A 20,527-nucleotide genomic window follows, 5' to 3' on the forward strand; every position below is an offset into this window, starting at 1 on the left:
CTTTACATATAAATGTCCCTTCAGAACTGAATACTATTGTGTGCTGATTTGCGGCAGAGTCTGTATGAAGGGAGAGAAAACTAATAAATGCTCTGTTGTGAACCAGTAATTAGATTCTCAATGTGGTATAGAGTACTCACAGGAGGTTTGTTCTCAGCCTCATAAATTTGACCATATCTTTCCATTCTAATGCTATTAAGTGACTTAGAGACATGACTAACAGTAAAATAAGCTCCTAAACCAGGCCGGCAAGCAAGTAAGATGGAAATTATGCAGTGATGACTGCCATTCATTTAAGAATTGGCTGTCCCATTTGCTCTTATATCTCAGGCGAACAGCAAATGGAGGGCTGGCTGTTAAACTGTGAATTCAGGGTCACATGGCTTCATACCTCTTGTGCAATTTGCTAAACTTAAAGATTATTAAAGATTTTCACTTGGTTCACTGCAGAAACCATGTAATACCTGTGGTGTTATATAAGTATTTGGATGAAAGTATTGTTTCCAATCAATTTATTTCTCATTCTTACTGAATTACCTGAGTCCTGCTACATTCATTGCTTCTCAAACTAATGTATATCCAGTGCCACAGGAAGGCTTATTAAATATAGATTTATGGTGCCCCCTCCCAGGGTTTCTGATTCTGTAGTTTTGGGAGTCTGATCATTTGCACTTCATGCACTTCCGCAGGTGATGCTGATGCTGCTAACTTGTTATCTGTCCACACTTTGAGAATCACTGACCTCAAACCATGAAACCTCTTGCTCAACAGGATTCCTTAAAAAAAAATTAAAAAAAAAAAAAAAAAAAGCTAAGAAAATAGATATCCAGATTTGGCTGTCACCATTGTTTAGGAAACCCTGTTCTAATTTACTACATCAAGTATATTGAGGGAAACATTTCCTCTTTTGGGAATTCTGATGGAGCTCCTTTCCTAAAATCCAACAAACATTGTATCAAATGGAGCATATCAAAACCCCATCTCAAATGGGGTTTTATTTATATGAGGGAAAACTCTAGTTAAGTGAAACAAATAGAAGAACCCTCTCATAATCCCAGAAAAATATGTGACACAAATTACTGTCCTTATTCTGATATTTAATGAAGATTTTTTTTAATTTTTGTTTTTATTTTTCTATTATAACCCCTAAAAAAAAAAAAAGATAGTTGCCATTTTCCATGGGTCTCATTTTTCTTCAACAGCACTGCCTTGTAGTGACTAAAATTAGGACCAAAGTTACAGTACACCTCTCTCACTCCACTCTATTTTGTTAGCAGATGAAATTTTCAGTGATCATCTCAAGTTTATATCTAGTCCATGGCTCCTTGTTTTATATTAGGAGGGCTTGACTCTTTTTCACCTTGATTCTGTGGGTCTACTGCCTAGCCCTTACACTGGATGTAGGATTGCAAGGCGTCTTCTCTCACTTCTATTTTACTCCTCTTTTATCTTGAATGCCATGTTTTCTGCACTGTGCTTTACCTCAGAACTCTGAGTCATGCTTTCTGCCTCCCCCCACCCAACTTTATTGAGATGTAATTGACCTACAACATTGTGTAAGATTTAAGACATGATGATTTGCTGCATTTACATATTGTGAAAGGAGTTAACACAGTAGGGTAGTTGGCACTTCTGTCACCTCACATAGTTACCATTTCTTTTTTGTGGGGAGAACATTTGAGATCTACTCTTTTGTAGCAGCTTTCAAGTATATAATATACCATTATTAACTACAGTCACCATGCTGTGTATTAGATAGTCAGAACTTAATCATCTGATAACTGGAAGTATGTATGTACTCTCTGACAAACATCTCCCCATCTTCTACACCCTTTTTTCCACCTTGCCCTCCAGGCAAGCCATCAGTATGCTATTTCTCTGGGTTCAGCCTTTATAGATTCCACATATAATGATATCACATAGTACTTGTCTTCCCTTGTGAGTTTTATTTTTTAAGCACAAGGTACTACTGTCTCAGTCTTTTTGTTAGACCTAGTTCTTCTGAATAGGTCTACTCAGTCCTTTGCTACAAAGGGTGATTCCCATATGAATGATAACCTTCAAGATTTTGACCAGTCACGGAAGAAAAGTATGGTATATATGCCATACATAAATAGATCCTATTGGGGACAGTCTGTTTTGGCTAAAGCTGAATTTAAGGTCTTTAAAAAACCTAAATGATAATTTCCTCTATAGTTTTATACAGTTGTCTTTCTGCATATCTGATACTTTCACTGATTTTAATCCTCAGATTGATGGAAAGGATTTGTCTGCTATTTTGTGCAGTACTCACAGTATTCTTTTCTCCTTCCTTTTCTTTTTGGAGAAGAAGTGGAAGTTATCACTTGATCCTTTCCTGTGCATCATCAAATACTACTCAACTCTGTGGACACTTTTCCAGAGTTACACTTCAAAAACAAGTGTTATTATGAGTCACTGACCACAGCTGTCTCATTTATTTATGTATTCCAAGTGCCTTGTGCAACTTGGCATGTACTACATAGGCACTCAATAAATATTTGTTGAATAAATGAATTGACATTTTTAAAGGTCAGAATTATAGAAGAGGTTGCTTTCTGAAAGTTTATAATTTAGAAAGTTTCAACTGTGTTGAAGTGTGTGTATGTGTTTGTGTGTGTGTGTGTGTGTGTGTGCACGTAATATCTTTAAATAGCATCCAGTAGTGTGAGAGTGGCCACAATGGACAAGATAAATTATGTTTCCTGTTAGTTATTATATGTTGTATTTTAAAGAGGAAATGCCTCCCAGATTATTTCAGTTTAATATTTTTTAAGCTCTTCTAACAGAAAAGTATTTAATTTTGTAACATATTGATATTCTGAGGATGATTGTTATTAATACAGGCATTGAATTATTTATGATAGTGTAAAAATTAAAACGGGTCTATTAAAACGTAGTATCATATAATAGGATATGTGAAAATATTTTAAGACCTCTTACTGTGAATGAAAAATGAAAAGGTGCTTTCAGTAAAGTTACCATAATATAGGAGTGGGAAACTACAGACACCTCCATTCACTTACATTTTTTCTATGGCTGCTCTTATTCTATGTCTGTCGTTCATGAGTGAATGAATGAGTGAATGACCTCTGAGCAGAAATTCTGCTTTTAAACATTTACCCTGAGGAAGTAAGTCATGTATACAAATAAGTATGTCCAGGGAGGTTCATTCCACTGCTGTTTATAATATCAAGATGGTATCTCAATTCAATTTCAAAGACTAGGAGTCTGGCTAAGTTCTGGTATATCTACACACTGGGATGCTATGTAGCTTTTTTTAAGAAGATGTTACAGAAATGTGTATGTTTATATCAAACAGAGATCAGCAAAAGATCACACTCTGGCCAAATTCATCCTGAGGACCTTTTTCTTTTTTACTACCAGAGCTAAGAATGGTTTTTACATTTTAAGGGATTAGAAAAGAAAAAAATCAAAACCCATGAGAGAGTATGTAGCTGGTACTTATAATCTGACCCTTTACAGAAAATGTTTGCTGAACTCTGATATGGAATGCTGTGTTTGATGTAGATCAAATTGCTGCAGATGGATTTAACACATTACAAAATATTGTATATGGAATGCTGCCATTTTTTTCAATAATAATACCATTTAAAAGGATAGATAATTAAGATGTTAACTATCGTTGAATTTAGGTGGATAGGATTAATCGGACTCTTCTTTGCCCGTTTGTCTATGGTTTTTCAGTAATGAGAGTATATTCACTGTACAATAAATAAGAAAAATTAAAAATTTAATTTTGGTGTTAGGGTAAAAAGAATGGGGAATGAGAAGGAACTTTGGAGTTCTCAGGTGCAAAGGTATAGTTCTCCATTCTGCAGATATGTCAGCTGAGGCTAAGAAGTTAAATCAACTTGTTTAAGGAGGCACAAATGTAAAACAAAAATAGCACTGCTGCCAAATTGTTGTTCAGCAACATCACCATTTGATAACTTAAAATGTTTATCTATCAGCTGGCATAGTTATGAACTCTGTGCCCAAAGACAATCGAAAGGTGTGCTTTATATGATAAAGGAGGGTTATGCAGAAATCAGAACCACCAGATTAATGGGATTAGATGTAGGACCAGATGGGTTTACATTCGCATTTTGCATTTTTTTAAAAAAGCAAACAAAACCTATGTGGAATTTGGTATTTAGTTCACTTAGCAAATTTGCAAACTATGACTGCTAAGTAATGTACTACTTCACTGCCTTTTCACACCTGTAGAGTTAATAGTTCAAATTCAGTCACCTGAGACCAAAAAAAGGGCACATTTGTGGAAGCTCATGCCCTTCAACGTAAGATAAACACGAAAGAGACATTTGACTTATCCTTAGGCTCTGATACAGACAACTGTTTACAGAATTAGTCAGCAGTTTAGAAGGAGAGCAAATACACTACAACATTGAGAAGTCTTCACTGTAATGAACTGATAGCTAATAACAGAAGGAAGCTGTATGACTATAGAAAGCAGACATAAAAGCTCAGCAGTTTGGGGACCATTTAGTGTATGGACAAAAATGGCTAATATCCTTCAATTATTCCTGGGGGAGCCACTATCTTATAGCAAAGAACAATCATGATGGTAACTATTATTGCTCTTTAAAAAGCACGTGTGCCCTTAATCACACTGAATCATCTTGTGATTTGGGAAAACAACTCCCCATTCACATATTTAGAAACTGAGGCACAGAGTGGGCTAAGAGAGTGCTCAGGCTCTTACAGCTCTGTCAGCAGATGGCAGGGAACACGATCTCTTCCTCCCAACCCAGTGGCCGCCTGTGATGCAGAGGCTGAATCAGCAAGACAGGATCCCTGTACATTTCACTAAATCAAAAGAACAGATCAACATGTTCTTAAAGCCAATACAAATAAAAAGGTTAAACTATAAATATTTTGATGTGCTTTAGAGGTGAGATTTGGTATCTAGAAAAATCCCTGTCATGGAATGTCTTATAACTCAAAAATGCCAAGGAATCACAATATGCTTGGATAGATGAGGCTGTTATTTTCTTCTTATCTTTCTATTGAGCAAAGGTTACCAAGCTGGGATTTTGTATATTTTAAATGAGTTGTGATATTTACTTGCAAATGTAATCGTAAACAGAGCAGTCCCTGTTTTAACACTATGATAGCACATACCAGCAACCTTTATGGGTTCCACACATTCTATTGGAATTCATAGCCAGATAGGGTAGATGTTTTTTATAATATCTTGTCTCTTTAGCAAGTATTATGTTTTCTTTAAAAAGGTGTTTTATTTTGGTGTGAACTGTGTGTTCATGGACCACATGGCATACTTAATATTAAATATTATTAGCTATATACTGCGTATTTTTTAAAACTTCATGTAGGCAAATTGCCCATTTTTTTTTTTAAAGATTTTATTTATTTATTTGACAGAGAGATCACAAGTAGGCAGAGAGGCAGGCAGAGAGAGAGGGAAGCAGACTCTCCACTGAGCAGAGCGCTCCAATGTGGGGCTCAATCCTAGGACACTGAGATCATAACCTGACCTGAAGGCAGAGGCTTAACCCACTGAGCCACCCAGGCACCCCACAAATTGCCCATTTTTTAAACCTAAACTGAGAAAGAAGGAACAGCTCAGCAGCCCATCTCTGAGCACTGTCTAATGGCTTGGACTAATATGCTGTTATTTATTGTTCATTGATGTTTTATAGGTTTGATAGCTAAAGTAACACAATATATGGTACACCTAAGGATAATTCTAAGGGCAAGAGCTGTTAGAGCTTCCATGTTGAACGTATGTTAGAAGAGGGACCTATAACTTCCTATCATCATACTATTTACTTTGTCCAATCCCCATAATGTACCATTTATCTGTACAATAAATATACTTTCTTCTTGAGAAACAGTTTTTTAAAGGACCCTAATTATTTCTCAGGATCTTTCCTCTATCACATAGCCAGTATAATATTTTTTGGTATTGTCATTTATCTTTACCCCTTTCAATTCAGAGAGTCCCATAACCAGTGAGAACTGCTGCATTTCTCCCTGCCCCATTCATCAAGACCCTGATTCAGAAATTCTTACACTTGTTGTAAATGAAAGGCACTAAGGTGGTTAAGTGTTGGGACTTCATTGACCCAATGATGTGCCCTTTTAACCAACCCTTCACCTTCTGTCCCTGATATTTAAGATTAATGAATTTGTCTTATTTCGTCTGTTCTTTCTTACCATATTCTAGGTCCTATTAATCTACCTCTTTACCCTGCTGTCTGTCAGGCTCCTTCCTCTCCCCTTGTGCTTTATCTCCTATCCTCCACCACATTAATGCAGGGTGTGCACAAACAGGTACATACCTACCCCCCAAATAAACACCCACTTGCACCCACATAAGTGCTACCTCTCCGATCTTACCTTGCTCCCGAAAAGTAACTCAATCTCTCACTTTGTCTTATTCCCATAATTACAGCCTAAATCACCCAATTTAGCCTCTACTTGTATGTTAGTTCATATTACTGTTTTATGGTGTATATTTTATGTTTATATAGTTTTATATGTCTGGCTTGCCTTCTTGGTCATAAGCTCCTTGAGATGAAGGATCCTTTTTTTTTTTCCTATGTGTCTCTCTTATAGCCTTTATCACATTGGGAAATATGTAGTTAAGTGCTTCTTAAGTCTTAGATCCAAATCCTGTGGAGCTGAAAAGTACCACAGAAAGTATCTTGTCTACTGCCTGCATTGTACATAACAGAAAATTGGAGAAGTGAAATGACCCATCTTCCCTGTGACAGAATCAAAGAGTAGCATACCCTGAACTAAAACCTAGGTCTCCTGACTTCCTATGCAACATGCTTGTTACCAGGCCACTTTGACTCTGGCTTGTGCTCTGGGAAAACGTAGGACCAGGTCCAGGAGTAAGTGGCAGTGTTTCCTACCTTCAAACAACAGCCTAAAATTCTCCTTGGGATTTCTCCCCATTTTTCATCTTGCTCTCTTAACTTTATAATATATTACCTATTCGGGAGCTTGGGAATGAAATTGGAGCCCTCAGGGAAAAAAGTCAGTACCAAAATGCAATTTTATTAATTCACTTATCAACATTTATTATTTTGACTAGGGGACACTATAAAAGCAAACACTATAAAAGCAAACTTAAAAAAAAACTCACTGTTAATTTTCTCATGAGAATAAATATTTTTAAAAAGCTAGCTCGGTCAAAAATGCCTATTCAGTAGGGCATTCTATATCCAGATTTTAAAATTATACTTACCAGGGTTTGTTTTGTTTTTTCCATTTCACTTATTAACTGTGTGCTCTCATACATTAGAAAATCCAGTCTGAGTTAGGTAGCATTGATTCTTTTTCATTGTGACTCATGGTTACTGACAGGTGGGCGTGCATATTCTTTGTATTTTGAATAATCCAGTGGGGAGATCTTAATGCTTTAATTTTTCAGGAAAATGAAGAACATTCTTTTCATATAATTGCCTGAAGACTAAAAACTGAACTACACTGAATCATAAAGAAGATAAACAAAACAACTGACAAAAGTATTCATCTAATTTATAAATTCAAAAAATGAAGTTCATAATGCAATTTGACAAATACAACAGATAATCCATATTTTTTTAGAAAAACCTCAGTTTGGGTTTTAATTAATCGCAGAGAGAATGCAAAGATTAGAAAAAGGCAATGAAAGTTGTGTGCACATGTACATACAGGAGACTCACAGGGGAAAGTCTCTCTGGATCAAAAGAATTACCTGTGTGTGGGATGGCATGAAGCTACCATTCCTTTGGCTACAGCTAGTATGGAACTATCCCACATCAGAGCATTTACTCAGGGGAATAGGACCTCTGTGAACCTCAGTTTCATCTATATACTGAGATTATGGAACTAGATGACCCCTGATTTCCCTTTCACCTCTAAATTTCTCCTGGATTAACTATTTTTATATATCCTTATTCGAACATTTAAACCTTTAGCAGTTCAGCTCCAAATTAAAAAGCCAGAGTAGCTCAATAAGTACTTATTGGTTGAATGATTAAATCTGGCCCATAAAATGTGTGTTAATCAACTCAGCTAACAATATATAGGTTATTTCAGTTATTTTCAGCCAAAGATATTTATCATATCTGTGGCATCTCGTACTGAAAGCTTTATGTAGTGAGAATGAGTAATAGCAAAACGCTGCTTATACTAATAGGGAATTAGTGTTTGATCTTTTCACAGTAAAGTTTTCAGCATAAGCATTTGAAGGAAGACTTTGATATTGATTGTGAGCTTCAAATTTAAGCATGTCTGAACTGAAACGGGTTCTTTCCAGAGCCAGAGCCCTCTGTTCTTATTCCTTTCCTCTTTCCTTACTCTTTGCTCTGGCATGTAAATATTCCTGTACAGTTCTTCAGGGATCTGCAAACTAGAAAGGCAAGAAAAAAAATAAAAAATAAAAAAAGTCATACATCTTGTTTACAGCCTTGTCTAATCCTATCTGTGAGGGTAAAGTAAAAAGAGAAATGTTTTTATCTGATAGGTTCTAAAATCCGAAGTTTTTAAAACATTGATCAAAAACAGCAATAAGACTGATGATGTTCCTTAAATGTAATGAAAAGATGTAGTTTTGGTGCAGTTATTTTGAAATTCTTAACTTGAGACCATAAAACTTTTTTTTTTTTTTAATGTAAACCTGTTAGTTAGCTTCATGCTTGAAGGATTATTTTAGAAGCTATGTCATCATATTTTTCCACTCTTTTTTCAGCAGATTATATTAGTTTTGATTTTTTGCTATAGATAGAATCTCTATGATGCAGGATCTTTTTGAAGATTCCTTTTGGGTCCTAAGATGTCTGCCCATCTCAAATTGATGTGTGCAAGTTGCACAAAAAAACTAATTTTAATGATCTTTTTTAAAAAGAAAATATCTTCTATTTCAGCATGGATTGCATTTTATTGACTGTCATTTTTCTTCTTGCTCTCTTTGTAAAATCCTCCCCACCAAATATAAGTATCAGTAAACCCTGGAAACCAAGACTGACTAAGAATTTGGTGGCAAATTAACACTTCCTATCTTTATAAAAATGATAATAATTTTGGGTTTTTGCCAGTCTCATTTTAGTACTAGCTCTGTGACTTCCGAGTACTAGTTTTTCTATAAATCAAAAATAGAAATTACCAGCCCCCATCTCCCATTTTGTTGGGAAATCCAAGATCCAGAAAAATTAGGTGATGCACCCAGGCCCCACACTGAAACCATAGCAGAGCCCATGCTAGTATCCAGGTGCTAACCAAGTCCAGTGCTACCTCCAGCTCACCAGTTTGCACCAAAGAGCCATTTAAGTATGCTTTTTGTGATCATTTGCCTTTCAGCACATTGTCCAGGATGTGCTACTTAGAACTTAACTGTTCTTTAGAATGATTGGTGACATTTCTCCTTCATTCTCTTAATAGTATTAATTTAGCAAGCTAGTTTGGAATTTTATTACATACTTACCATTTTAGGTAGAAAGATGTTCTCTTTGAGAATCTGGATTCCTCCTCCCGGTAACCTCTCTCCATATCTCAGGAGGAGATAACAAATCAAACATTAAGAATCAGGATTGACTCAGGCTCACATATGATTTCATTTAAAGCATCAACATGTTAATTAATGGTTTCACCCAAAACTATTTTGTAGTTGTGCCCAAGGTTGAGACTTTATAATATTTGACATAGTTAATTATTTTCCAACCATATAAACTAATAGAATAGGATGGAGTACTTTACAAGCACTTGAATATTCAATGGCTTCTCATTAAAGTGCCTCAGGTGTATTTATTAATATTGGATTGATTCATTCACTTATTAACTGAACATTGAATGAGTACCAGCTACTTTCCTGGATACTAGATAGACATATACAGCAACAAAGAAGACAGTCCATGCCGTGTGAAGCTTACAACTAGTGGGATTGTCAAAAATAAATAATTAGTTAATTTAGGATGTGATAAATAGTGGAGCAGAAACTAACAAGATGACATGATGAACATAAATGATATGGCTTAACTCTACATGGGGTTGTTAAGAAAGACCTCTCATAAAAGGGGACATGGAAGCAGATTCCTGAAGCTAAGAATGAATGAGGCATTCAGAGAACTAGAAAATCAGCAAAGACAGACTAGGGAGCCTCAAGATAGAAAGGTCAACTGAGAATATAAATGTCCTCCCATACACGACTCATAGGAATACTGTGGTGATAGCAATAAATTTAAATACAAAATGGCCTAGTGTGGAAAAACAACAACAACAACAACAACAACAAAAAGCCTAATCTGGATATTAGGATATGTGTAAGCAATGAAGAGAAATGGAAGTCTTTTTCTCTATTTTAGAAAGAAAAGAAAATTACTTGGGTATACAAGAGAGTCCCACAAGGAAGCATGCAGAGACCCATATCTTGCTTCCTGTAATCCAATGTTGCCTGTGTGATGCCTGTTGTCAGTGTAGGAGCTCACAGAAGGTGAAGATCTCTTTGCATCTTTGAAGTTGGGACTTAGCCAGAGCCTAAAGAATGAGTGAATTTGGCCTGACCAGCAGTGGCAGTAAAGGGTGTTTCAGGGTGAGAGAACTATGTAAGTATACTAAGGTGGCACCACCAAAACAAACAAACAAACAAAAAAGTAATTATGCAAAAAGAGATGTGAACTAAGCTTATTGTGGTAATCAGTTCACAGTGTATACATGAATCAGATCATTGTGTTGTACACAATGTTACATGTCAATTATATCTCAAGAAAGCTGGGAGGAAAATTTTTTTTTTTTTTAAGATAACTAAAGTGGACTGAACTTGAATGAGTGCTTGCAAGACCATGATGGCTGGAGCTGGAGCCAGACTCAGTCTTTTGAGAATGGAAGATACTAGATTGGTCTGATTCATAGAAGTCATTGAAGAGTCAGTATATCAGGTTTTTATGGTTTTTTGGTTTTTTGGTTTTTTGTTTTTAGTATATCAGTTTTAACCTGATGTTTTAGACAAGAGGGAATCATTATGTTTCTTGAACAAGAAAATAGTGCAGTAAAAGAAGAAATTTAGTAATATAGATACAGATGAATAGAGACAGGAGGGAAAATCCTAGAGAATGGGATACTAGGTAGGAAGAGGACTTTTTTTTTTTTCTTTTAATGCTATCTCTGTACTCAGTGTTGAAAATGAAGACTATGTTCATATCCTGGAAAGGGAATGGGCTGTATATAGGACTTTTGGGGAAAATGAACATTGACACTTGATAACTAAAGAGTGATAAATCAGTAGTCAAAATGCTTGCTCTCTCAAGCCCCAGAGACTGGCCAAACACTGTCAGTGATGGAACTGGGCAAGTTTGACTGGAATAGTAAGTGATTATTTCATCGTGGACATGTTATGTCTCAGACGACAAGATACCCAAATTGTGATGTGAGCACACATGTAGAGAAGTACAGAACCAGAGCTAACATGGAAAGTTGAATTAAAAAATGCATATAGGTGATGAGAACTGAGGACTTAGCTCTTGAGAATGAATACTATGACAAGAGTATGTGTAATAGGGTCACAGTACACACACATACACACACACACACACACACACCCCACCACCACCACCACCACCACCACCACCACTACTACCACCACCCCCGAGTAGAAGGTACCAAAACAGCAGTGGGATGAAAGCCAAGACAAGAATTTCAGGCAGTAAATAGGGAAAGTTCTTAGGGAAATAGTGCTATCATTATCCCCATAATGATACAACTAACCTTTTAATGTGGTGACTACATGTCCTAAGGTCTTTCGATATAAAAAAACACATTCCCCTCCACAACCTTTAACATAACAAATGCTCTTGTTATCCCCACTTTATAGATGAGAAAGCTTAGCACAGAGAGTAAGCAATTTGTCCAAAATTACCCAATTTGAAAAAGTTGGAACTGAGATTCAAACACAGGCATTGTGTTTTTCAAAGCCTGCCTCCTTAACCTCCCACGCCATATGGTTATAATATCCACGATGGTATTTTAATTGCTTCGTTTGACTTCCATCTTATGTAAGTTTCTTGAAAAGGAGTTAATTAATTAACAGTTTAAAAAGTAGAAACTAGGAAGTCAACAGATGGCTGGGCTGTGATTGGATAGTCACTTTCAGTAGAAGAGAACTTGGAATTCTCTAGGGTAAGGGAGACAAAGGGAGGAATATATCTTTTGGTCTATTTTTTCTTCTCCTCTCCTTACATATACTGTTAGTTGTTGAAATGGGAAAATTGTCCAGTTTAAAGAGAATGGGGAAAAAAATGATACCTCTGTTTTCTAGTGCTTTTTCTATGGTATAAATGTCTGTGTCCTTGTTTGTATGCCAGGAATGTTAGTCTAAATTATCAACCAAAAATTTACATGAAAATTCATTACTTTCTTAATTTTCATTAATAGATGAGAGAATGAAAAAGAGTAAGGTTTTGAAATAGTGTCAACATTGGCATTACTGGAGTGTGTTCAGTCTGGAAGCCCAAGTGCCTGGATTTGTCTGTGGGGAGGCTCAGGACTTAGAGCAGGAGTTATGGACTGGAACCCTTTCCTCTAGAGAAACAACACAAGACTTCTTCGACAGTAGGTTTAAAGAATACTTTCCCACTGACTGGGAGAGAACTTTGTTTCCATTTTCCATGCTTTTCAGGGTTTCCCCAGCCTTTCTCACAGCTCCATTGTTTAAAGAGGAGGCAAGTGGAAATAGTTGAGTTCCTAGTACACCATGCTCATTCCTACAGGAGAAGGGGTAAGGCACTTGCTTGCTGTCTCAGCTATCACAGGGAAAGCTATACCAGGTCTTCCTTCAATGGGACTGTGAATGGATGTCATCCAATTACTCTTCCTGAAGCACAATCTGCTCAAGTGAACTGGCTGCTTAAAAACTTTCAATCTTTTCCCATTTTAACAAAGTAAAATTCTTAGCTTCATATGTATGACCTTCCATGATTCGGGCCCATGCTGTATATTTCCAACTTGGTTACAAGTATTCCTCTCTTTTTTGGCCAGGCGAGCTGACCTATTCCATTTTGCCTACGTGCCCCCTCTTGCCTGTGTCTGTGTTTACACTGATGCCTCCAGGGATGCCGCCTCCCCTTCCCACTCTAATCTCTAGTATCACTGGCCCCTGACATGCTGCACAGCCTCCTCATCCAAATGTTCTCTCCACCGTGCAGCCTTACCAAGCTCACAGAACTCCCAGATGATTTTATTGCCAGTCCTCGTTTTATCTACATTCTAGATATTTATGTGCATATATTATCTTCCTTATACATTCTGGGCATAATTTGTACCTAATTTAACTTTATATCTTCCATTTCACCTACATTTAACATCAGAGGACGTTTAACTGCAAAGAGCTGAGGGGATATATAGGTTACTTGTAATAAATCATCTTTTTAAAACTTCTTTCTCTGGGTCCTAATAAAAGTAAAGCTGGAAGAGGACCAGTTCTTCCAATTTTCAGTCCAGAACTTACCCCTAACAGCATTGGTTCTGCCTCTGGCTTGAATTTTGGAATCACCTGACATCACCTGTGGTGCTTTAAAAAATTCTAATCAGGGAGCTCCAACCCGTAGTATTTAGAATCTTAGGAGTGCAACCCAGACATCAGCATTATTCAGATCTCCCAACATGATTCTAATTGTGCAACCAAGATTGGTAATGAATTCCCCACAGCATGAGGGCCCCTAGACCATTCTTGCTTTGCTAGGTAATTCTGTTAATTTGAGACACTTTTTTATCTTTTCATATGAAGAAAATTTTAAAGTCGGAAGGTGCTAAATGTGAGACGGTAGTATAACACTTTCTGTTTTGCTTGCAGCAGGAACTTACGTAACTGTTTAAACTTTTCAGATATTTCGAAAGAAAGCGGTGGAACTTGGGGTAAAATTGCTACCTGCGTTTCATACTCCTTCTGGAATACCTTGGGCATTGCTGAATATAAAAAGGTAAAACTCTTCATTTTAACAACATATTTTTGAAGTTGGAATATGCAGTACTGTGCTTTAACTGGATGGATGATTTCTTGCATGATGTCAGTGACTGATACCATTGGCAGTCTTGGCATCTGTCCTTTTCCAGTGTTCCTTGGCCTTAGATGGTCCCTGTCATAGGACAGCATGACCCCAACAGGGTCATCCAAGCCAAACATGATTTGAGGTTTTCTATTTCATGGTGATACTACATTTTGTTTCTCTGTAGACCCCATTATCTTTAAAATTGTCATCAAAGCATTTCACTTCCAAAGAATCCAGTTCCTAAGAGCACTTACTTCAGTTAAGCTGCTGACAGGATATTGCAGAGCTAGAACCGTGGACTAATCAGATCTCCCATGTAAGGAGCTGGCGTGACAGACACCGGGAGCACCTGGGCTGCCCCGCCCACAGTTGTAAAGGACGGAAGGGAATTGCCCTGCTGACCCAGATCAACAGACCTTCTCAGGCCATTTGGGTGGAGAATCCTGTTATGCCAAGTCCATGGGAATTTTGCTCCAAGTAAACCTAAGCTAAACAGACTTTCTGGTATTTTCCTAGGGAGTAGTTTGAATTTTCATGATACCTTGAACATTTCATCAATATACCATTTTATCTTAATCTTCCTTTTTAATTCCATCTTTACCGTGAATAATTAATTGCTTATGTACCTCCTTGTGGTGGTGGTGGTGCTGCTGCTGCTGCTGCTGATGATATGATGGTTTTATCATCATAAAATATGAATCTTTGTTCTAGGCTCTGTGCATGTATTACCACATTCAATCTCACAATAACCCAAGAAGGCCATTATCTCCATTTTACTAATGGAAACTAATAAGGAACTTGTTTTGAAGGGAAATTAAGTAATTTGCCCAACATCATACTGTATGTAAGTGGTAGAGATAGAATATGTACTTAGACATTTATACACACATTGATACATAGGCACAAATTAAACATCTTTCTTGGTTTAGAAATGCCAAGAGGGGGTGCCTGGGTGGCTCAGTGGGTTAAGCCGCTGCCTTCGGCTCAGGTCATGATCTCAGGGTCCTGGGATCGAGGCCCGCATCGGGCTCTCTGCTCAGCAGGGAGCCTGCTTCCCTCTCTCTCTCTCTGCCTGCCTCTCCGTCTACTTGTGATTTCTCTCTGTCAAATAAATAAAATCTTTAAAAAATAAAAAAAAAGAAATGCCAAGAGGATGTACAGGGTAGTTTGGCAGGATTAATGTCCATTTATTTTTAATTATTTATTTTAGTGACTTTCTTTCCTAAAATTCATCTTAAACAATCATGAAATTACTTATTTGGTTAATAAATCAGTTAAATGTCATTCTTTGTTTCCATTTGTGGATTTATATATTGATACCTTGAAATCACCCTGTTATGTGTGTGTGTGTGTGTGTGTGTGTGTGTGTGTGAGAGAGAGAGAGAGAGAGAGAGAGAGAGTTTGGGCCAGGGGTGTCATTGAGCAGTGAGGCAGGGAGAGAGCACACAGCTAGGCCAATGTGAACCTGAGGTAGTTCTCTATTATATGATGTGCTGTCTCGGGATCGATTTTTCCCTTTAGGGATCCTATGGTTTTCTCTGTCACCCTGAAGGTCAGAGCATACGCTGCAGGGACTTAAAGCAGGAGCGGGTCTCTGCTAGGCCTGGAGGCAGTATTGTGTTTGTTTGGAAGCCCAGGATGGTTCATGTAGATCACCTATAATACCATCCATGACTTTGGACTTTGTATTTTTCTGTTTAAAGATGTTTTATTTATTTATTTGACAGACAGAGATTACAAGTAGGCAGAGAGGCGGGCAGAGAGAGAGGAAGGGAAGCAGGCTCTCCGCTGAGCAGAGAGCCCGATGCAGGCCTCCATCCCAGGACCCTGGGATCATGACCTGAGCCAAAGGCAGAGGCTTTAACCCACTGAGCCACCCAGGCGCCCTGGACATTGTATTATAGACCATGTTCTGACCTAGAAATTACTCTGCTACCTGAAATGAGACCTGCTTATGAAAACACTGTGCACATTTAACACTTTTTTTCCCCTACTTGTCCTCTGAGAAGCATGATATGGGCACAATAATACACTGAGTTAGGTGGTTATCAGGAGACCTGGGGCTCGGTATTTTGCAGTTCTTGGGTGGTTTGAGAGCAATCATTTCCACCCGCAGAAATATTTGTAAAGTGCAATTATGCTACTTTAGTAGTTGTTTTGTGAACCTTTACAGGTTTATAGGCCACTTTGAAATTCTATTGAAACATGGCCCTCTCCTCATAAAATGCACATTCCTGAGTACATATATTTTTACACAATTTCCAAGAGCTGACTTACCGTCAGAGACCACCTGGAACCTGAGAACCCTGAGGTTAGACTACTGGACTGGGTGATCACTCCAACCTTCTACTCTAAGAGAGCTGGTTAGTTCATATTAATTCCTGGGAGGTAATGAAACTAAATAAGGCCCTACTAAAACTAGCAGAGAGAGATGTGCACCAAGATCTTTGCAGAAGCTCAGCCAATTATTGTAAGGTGCTGCTATCATTCCGTTAGTTCTAGCCTCCCTTAAAATAAGCATAAGAAATTAGATTATTCTAAAGCCTATTTAATTTTACTTAGTGTTTATTTCTAACAGCCAAGACGATTTTCCCTTAAATCTATCCTTACTCTACAGTGGAGCTGTGTTTCAGTACATAAAGGACTACTTCTCAAAACTATTAAATACTAAATTGTCTGTTAGCTTTCATATCTATACCTCTTGAAAATTCATTAACTAGGACATTATGGGTTTTTAAATAAAAACCTTATTTTGAATTTACAGTATTTTACATTGGAATTTTCTAATTTCAAGGATTACAGGATAGTTGTATATGATAAAAACTAAAAACTAATGAACCATTGTACATTACATGTACTCTCTAATGTTTTCATGTCAAACTAGATTATTAAGTGACCCTTTGACATGATGGGAACACTTTTAATTTCTTCCTGGCATTCTGTATGAATTTTTTTATTATCTATTTTATCCATTCTCAGTCCCATTTGCTAAATAGCAATGACCTATCCAAATTCAGAGAATAAGCCATGGCAAAATTAACAGCACTATAAATCCACTAAAATTCCTTATATCCCTTTGCCCAATTGAGGGTTCTCATTGAATCCATTCTCCCTCCAGCAGTGAGATCAAAGAATCACTCCCAGGAGAGGAAGACAGAGTAAACTGCATTTCAGAATGTGCTTTTCCTGTCGACATGTACATACATGCTGTTTCCTCTGAATATCTGTATTTTTATAGTATGGGCCAGAGGATAAGGGACAGCTGGCATGGAATTTCTTTTCTAGTTTTTTGAAGACTGTCACCAGTAGAATTTTCAGAAGAAAGAAGAAAAAAATATGTCTGGCAAAAACATATTTTCTTAATTATCTTCTCAGAATGAGGGAGTGTCTGTGGAATGATGCCCATAAGAAAAAAGTGCTTGAGGATGCTTTTTAGAAGAGCAGCGTACTCACTGTTGACTGGCTTTGAAAATTTTGATAATAATTATAATGGCAGAAATATAGAATATGCTGTCTGTAATAGCACAGTTCTCTTCCCTCTCAATTTTGAAAATATGGATGCAGCTCTTTGCCAATATCTATATGTTTAAAAAAATGTGAACTTTATGGTTATCTATTTACATCTGCCTAGTATTCATATTATTGCCTGAAGATAATTGATTTCTTTACCTTTTCTTTGTAAGATATAAACATTTATTTTAGTCCCTGCTGTGATGAAATTTCCATGCTAGGTTCTGGGAAGATGTTCTGTTTCTCTTCACTTTATTTAAAAAGATAACAGATACAGTCTTTCCCTTAGGGTATTCACATCCTGGTTGGTAAAGCAGAATGTATATTTTATATGTTACTATATTATACACTCACTCATGTAATTGACAAATGTAAGATGGTCTGTGCCAAGGAGAGATAATAAGTACTCACCGAGTTGAATTTAAAGCAAGCAGTAGTTTAAATTGGAGAGGTTGATGCATTTGGAGCCAAAACACCAATAAGCCAAATTGGATTTCAGCATTTGTACAAACTGAGAATAGCAGAAAATCTAAATAATTTACTCATATGCTGCATTAGGAATTCTGTCCCAAAATCTGTTCAGGAAAAAAAAAAAAAAAAAAAAATATATATATATATATATATATATATATACACACACATACATACATACACACACACATATATGTGTATATATATAAAATTATCTCTTTCACTACATCTGTAATCTTAATTTGAGAGCTGCTGTATTGTTATAAATTAATCAGAATTGTGACTTAATAGCAAGTGATAATTTGAACAGATACCTAGTGTTATACACAGGACCGGATTCAACTAACATACTGGCTTCACCAATAGGATAGTAGAATAAAGATGCATAAGTTATAGCACACCTCTGTTAAAAGGAAAACATTGCCTTTTTAATAGATTAGATTTTTGGTAGAACTCAATTTTTCCAATGTGGAAATGTCAAAATTTGATGTCCAATCTTATTATTACTGTGAACAAGAGGCCCTCTGCATTCTTTTGTTTTATTGTACAGTAGAAAAATCACCTATGTGGTTTGTAGAATCAGGCATTTCACTATTTCCATATTCTTGGGTGTAATTCAAGCGTAGGTAGAGTAAACTTATTAGATTTGGGGTTTTCTCCAGTGTATTCTTAATTTAAAATAATATAGTTAATGTTCCCATTATTCATTTCTATCACAAGGCATACAGTCTGGGCATTCCTAATAATTAATCTGTCTTTCTTGATAAATGAGTTAGTTTTAGCTATATACTATTTTATCACTTATTTCTCTCTGTGGATTTTTCTAAACTGACACTCACAGCACTTGCCTGGTGGTTATATTAGGTTAGTGGAACTGTCTACAGTGTACGCTTTTGTGGCACACATCAAGGAATGTGCTGGAAGTGACTGATCTCCGCTCCAGCTCTCATTAGTCAGCAAGGTGATGAATGAGCACAACTCCCTCACCTGTTTTTATTTCCTGCTTTGTAAAGTCTTATTTACTGACTACTCTAATTACCAACACAAATGCATACTATATCATTAGTTACATTGCAATTTGTATTATTATTATAATTAAGTTGCAAATTGCTTTACTTTGACTGAAATGGGACCTTAATTAAGAATAGTACATAGCTTAATGTTTTCTAATAGTGAAAGATTATCGTGTGTGAAGCATGTACTATGTATATTGTAACAAAAAGCAGTAGCCCCCTTATTGCATGTAATGTTGGTGGTGTAAAATGCTTAAATATTAATTATGGTTGGTTTTCATAGACACAAATTATGAAAGACCATCTAATTAGGCTAGATATCTTTTAAAATATTTTCCTTATGTCTCCATTTTATTTGATAGTTGAAATATAGATGTCCACATTGTTAAATTTATTAAATCTTAAGATAAAGCAGAATATAATTACATATTTATATAATATATAATGATATTTATTATTATTATATAATATATTATTATATTATATATGTAATAATATATATAATATATATATTAAAGTATATATATTATATATATACTTTAACATCATAAGAATTATATTTTAAAAATCCAGAAACACATTTTTTAGCATGAACCCATCAAACTCATTTAATGATTTGCTAATATTCTGAAACAAATAACACTTAGTTATGTTTTAAAAGGTTGTGCAGAACTGATACGGCCTGAATGTAAAATCAAGGCTGTGTCTTATACTCTGTCTTTTATTTATATGTTTTATGCACCTGTTAAGAATCCAAAGAGAAGGGGCACCTGGGCGGCTCAATGGGTTAAGCCTCTGCCTTTGGCTCGGTTCATGATCTCAGGGTCCTGGAATCGAGCCCCCACATTGGGCTCCCTGCTCAGCAGAGAGTCTGCTTCCCCCTCTCTCTCTGCCTTCTGCTCTACCTGCTGTGATCTCTCTCTCTCTCTCTGTCAAATAAATAAATAAAATCTTTAAAAAAAAAAAAAAAAGAAGAAGAATTCAAAGAGAAGTCCAATCAATTTTAGGAAAGAAAGAATTTCCAGTCTCTCCTAGCATCTTAAGCTAACCTAGTCTGTGTTTTTATTTTTTCTGATTGAATGCTTTATTAAATTGGGTTTCCCTCTTTTATCTACTTTAATTCTTTTGGATAATTTTACTTTTCTGGAAATAGTAATAACCATATTTTAAAGTTTTAATACTACCACGTACAAAGTTATTATCAGACATTAGAATATTGGTACCGTAGTTAAAGCTGCTATTTATTAACACTGTCAATATAGCTCTTGGTCTTGGATAACTCATTAAACTGAGTTTGTCTTCTCATAAATTAAACTGAAAATAATAGCTGTAATCCTACTTATCCTGATGACCTCAAAAGGTTTTGTGGAAATCTAATGAATTAATTGTAAGAGGAGATTTATCATTTTAAACTGATATGAAATAAACATAAATTGGAATTACTGTTAATGTATAGTCTTGTTCTCAATTTTCATTATAAAATTATGTGGGGGTGTGTAT

At 36.2% G+C, this 20,527-nt stretch overlaps 1 protein-coding gene across 2 annotated transcripts in view; it reads left to right on the forward strand.

The window, feature by feature from the left end:
• The window catches only part of MAN1A1 (mannosidase alpha class 1A member 1), a 167,325-nt gene that overhangs the window by 81,504 nt on the left and 65,294 nt on the right, over positions 1-20,527 (forward strand). For both annotated transcript variants that reach the window (XM_059177709.1, XM_059177710.1), the window contains exon 6: positions 13,870-13,964. In XM_059177709.1, coding sequence (XP_059033692.1) covers positions 13,870-13,964 — 95 coding nt within the window. The remainder of the gene's footprint in view (positions 1-13,869; positions 13,965-20,527) is intronic.

This window comes from Mustela lutreola, chromosome 6, assembly GCF_030435805.1.
Source record: "Mustela lutreola isolate mMusLut2 chromosome 6, mMusLut2.pri, whole genome shotgun sequence".
Lineage (NCBI taxonomy): Eukaryota > Metazoa > Chordata > Mammalia > Carnivora > Mustelidae > Mustela > Mustela lutreola.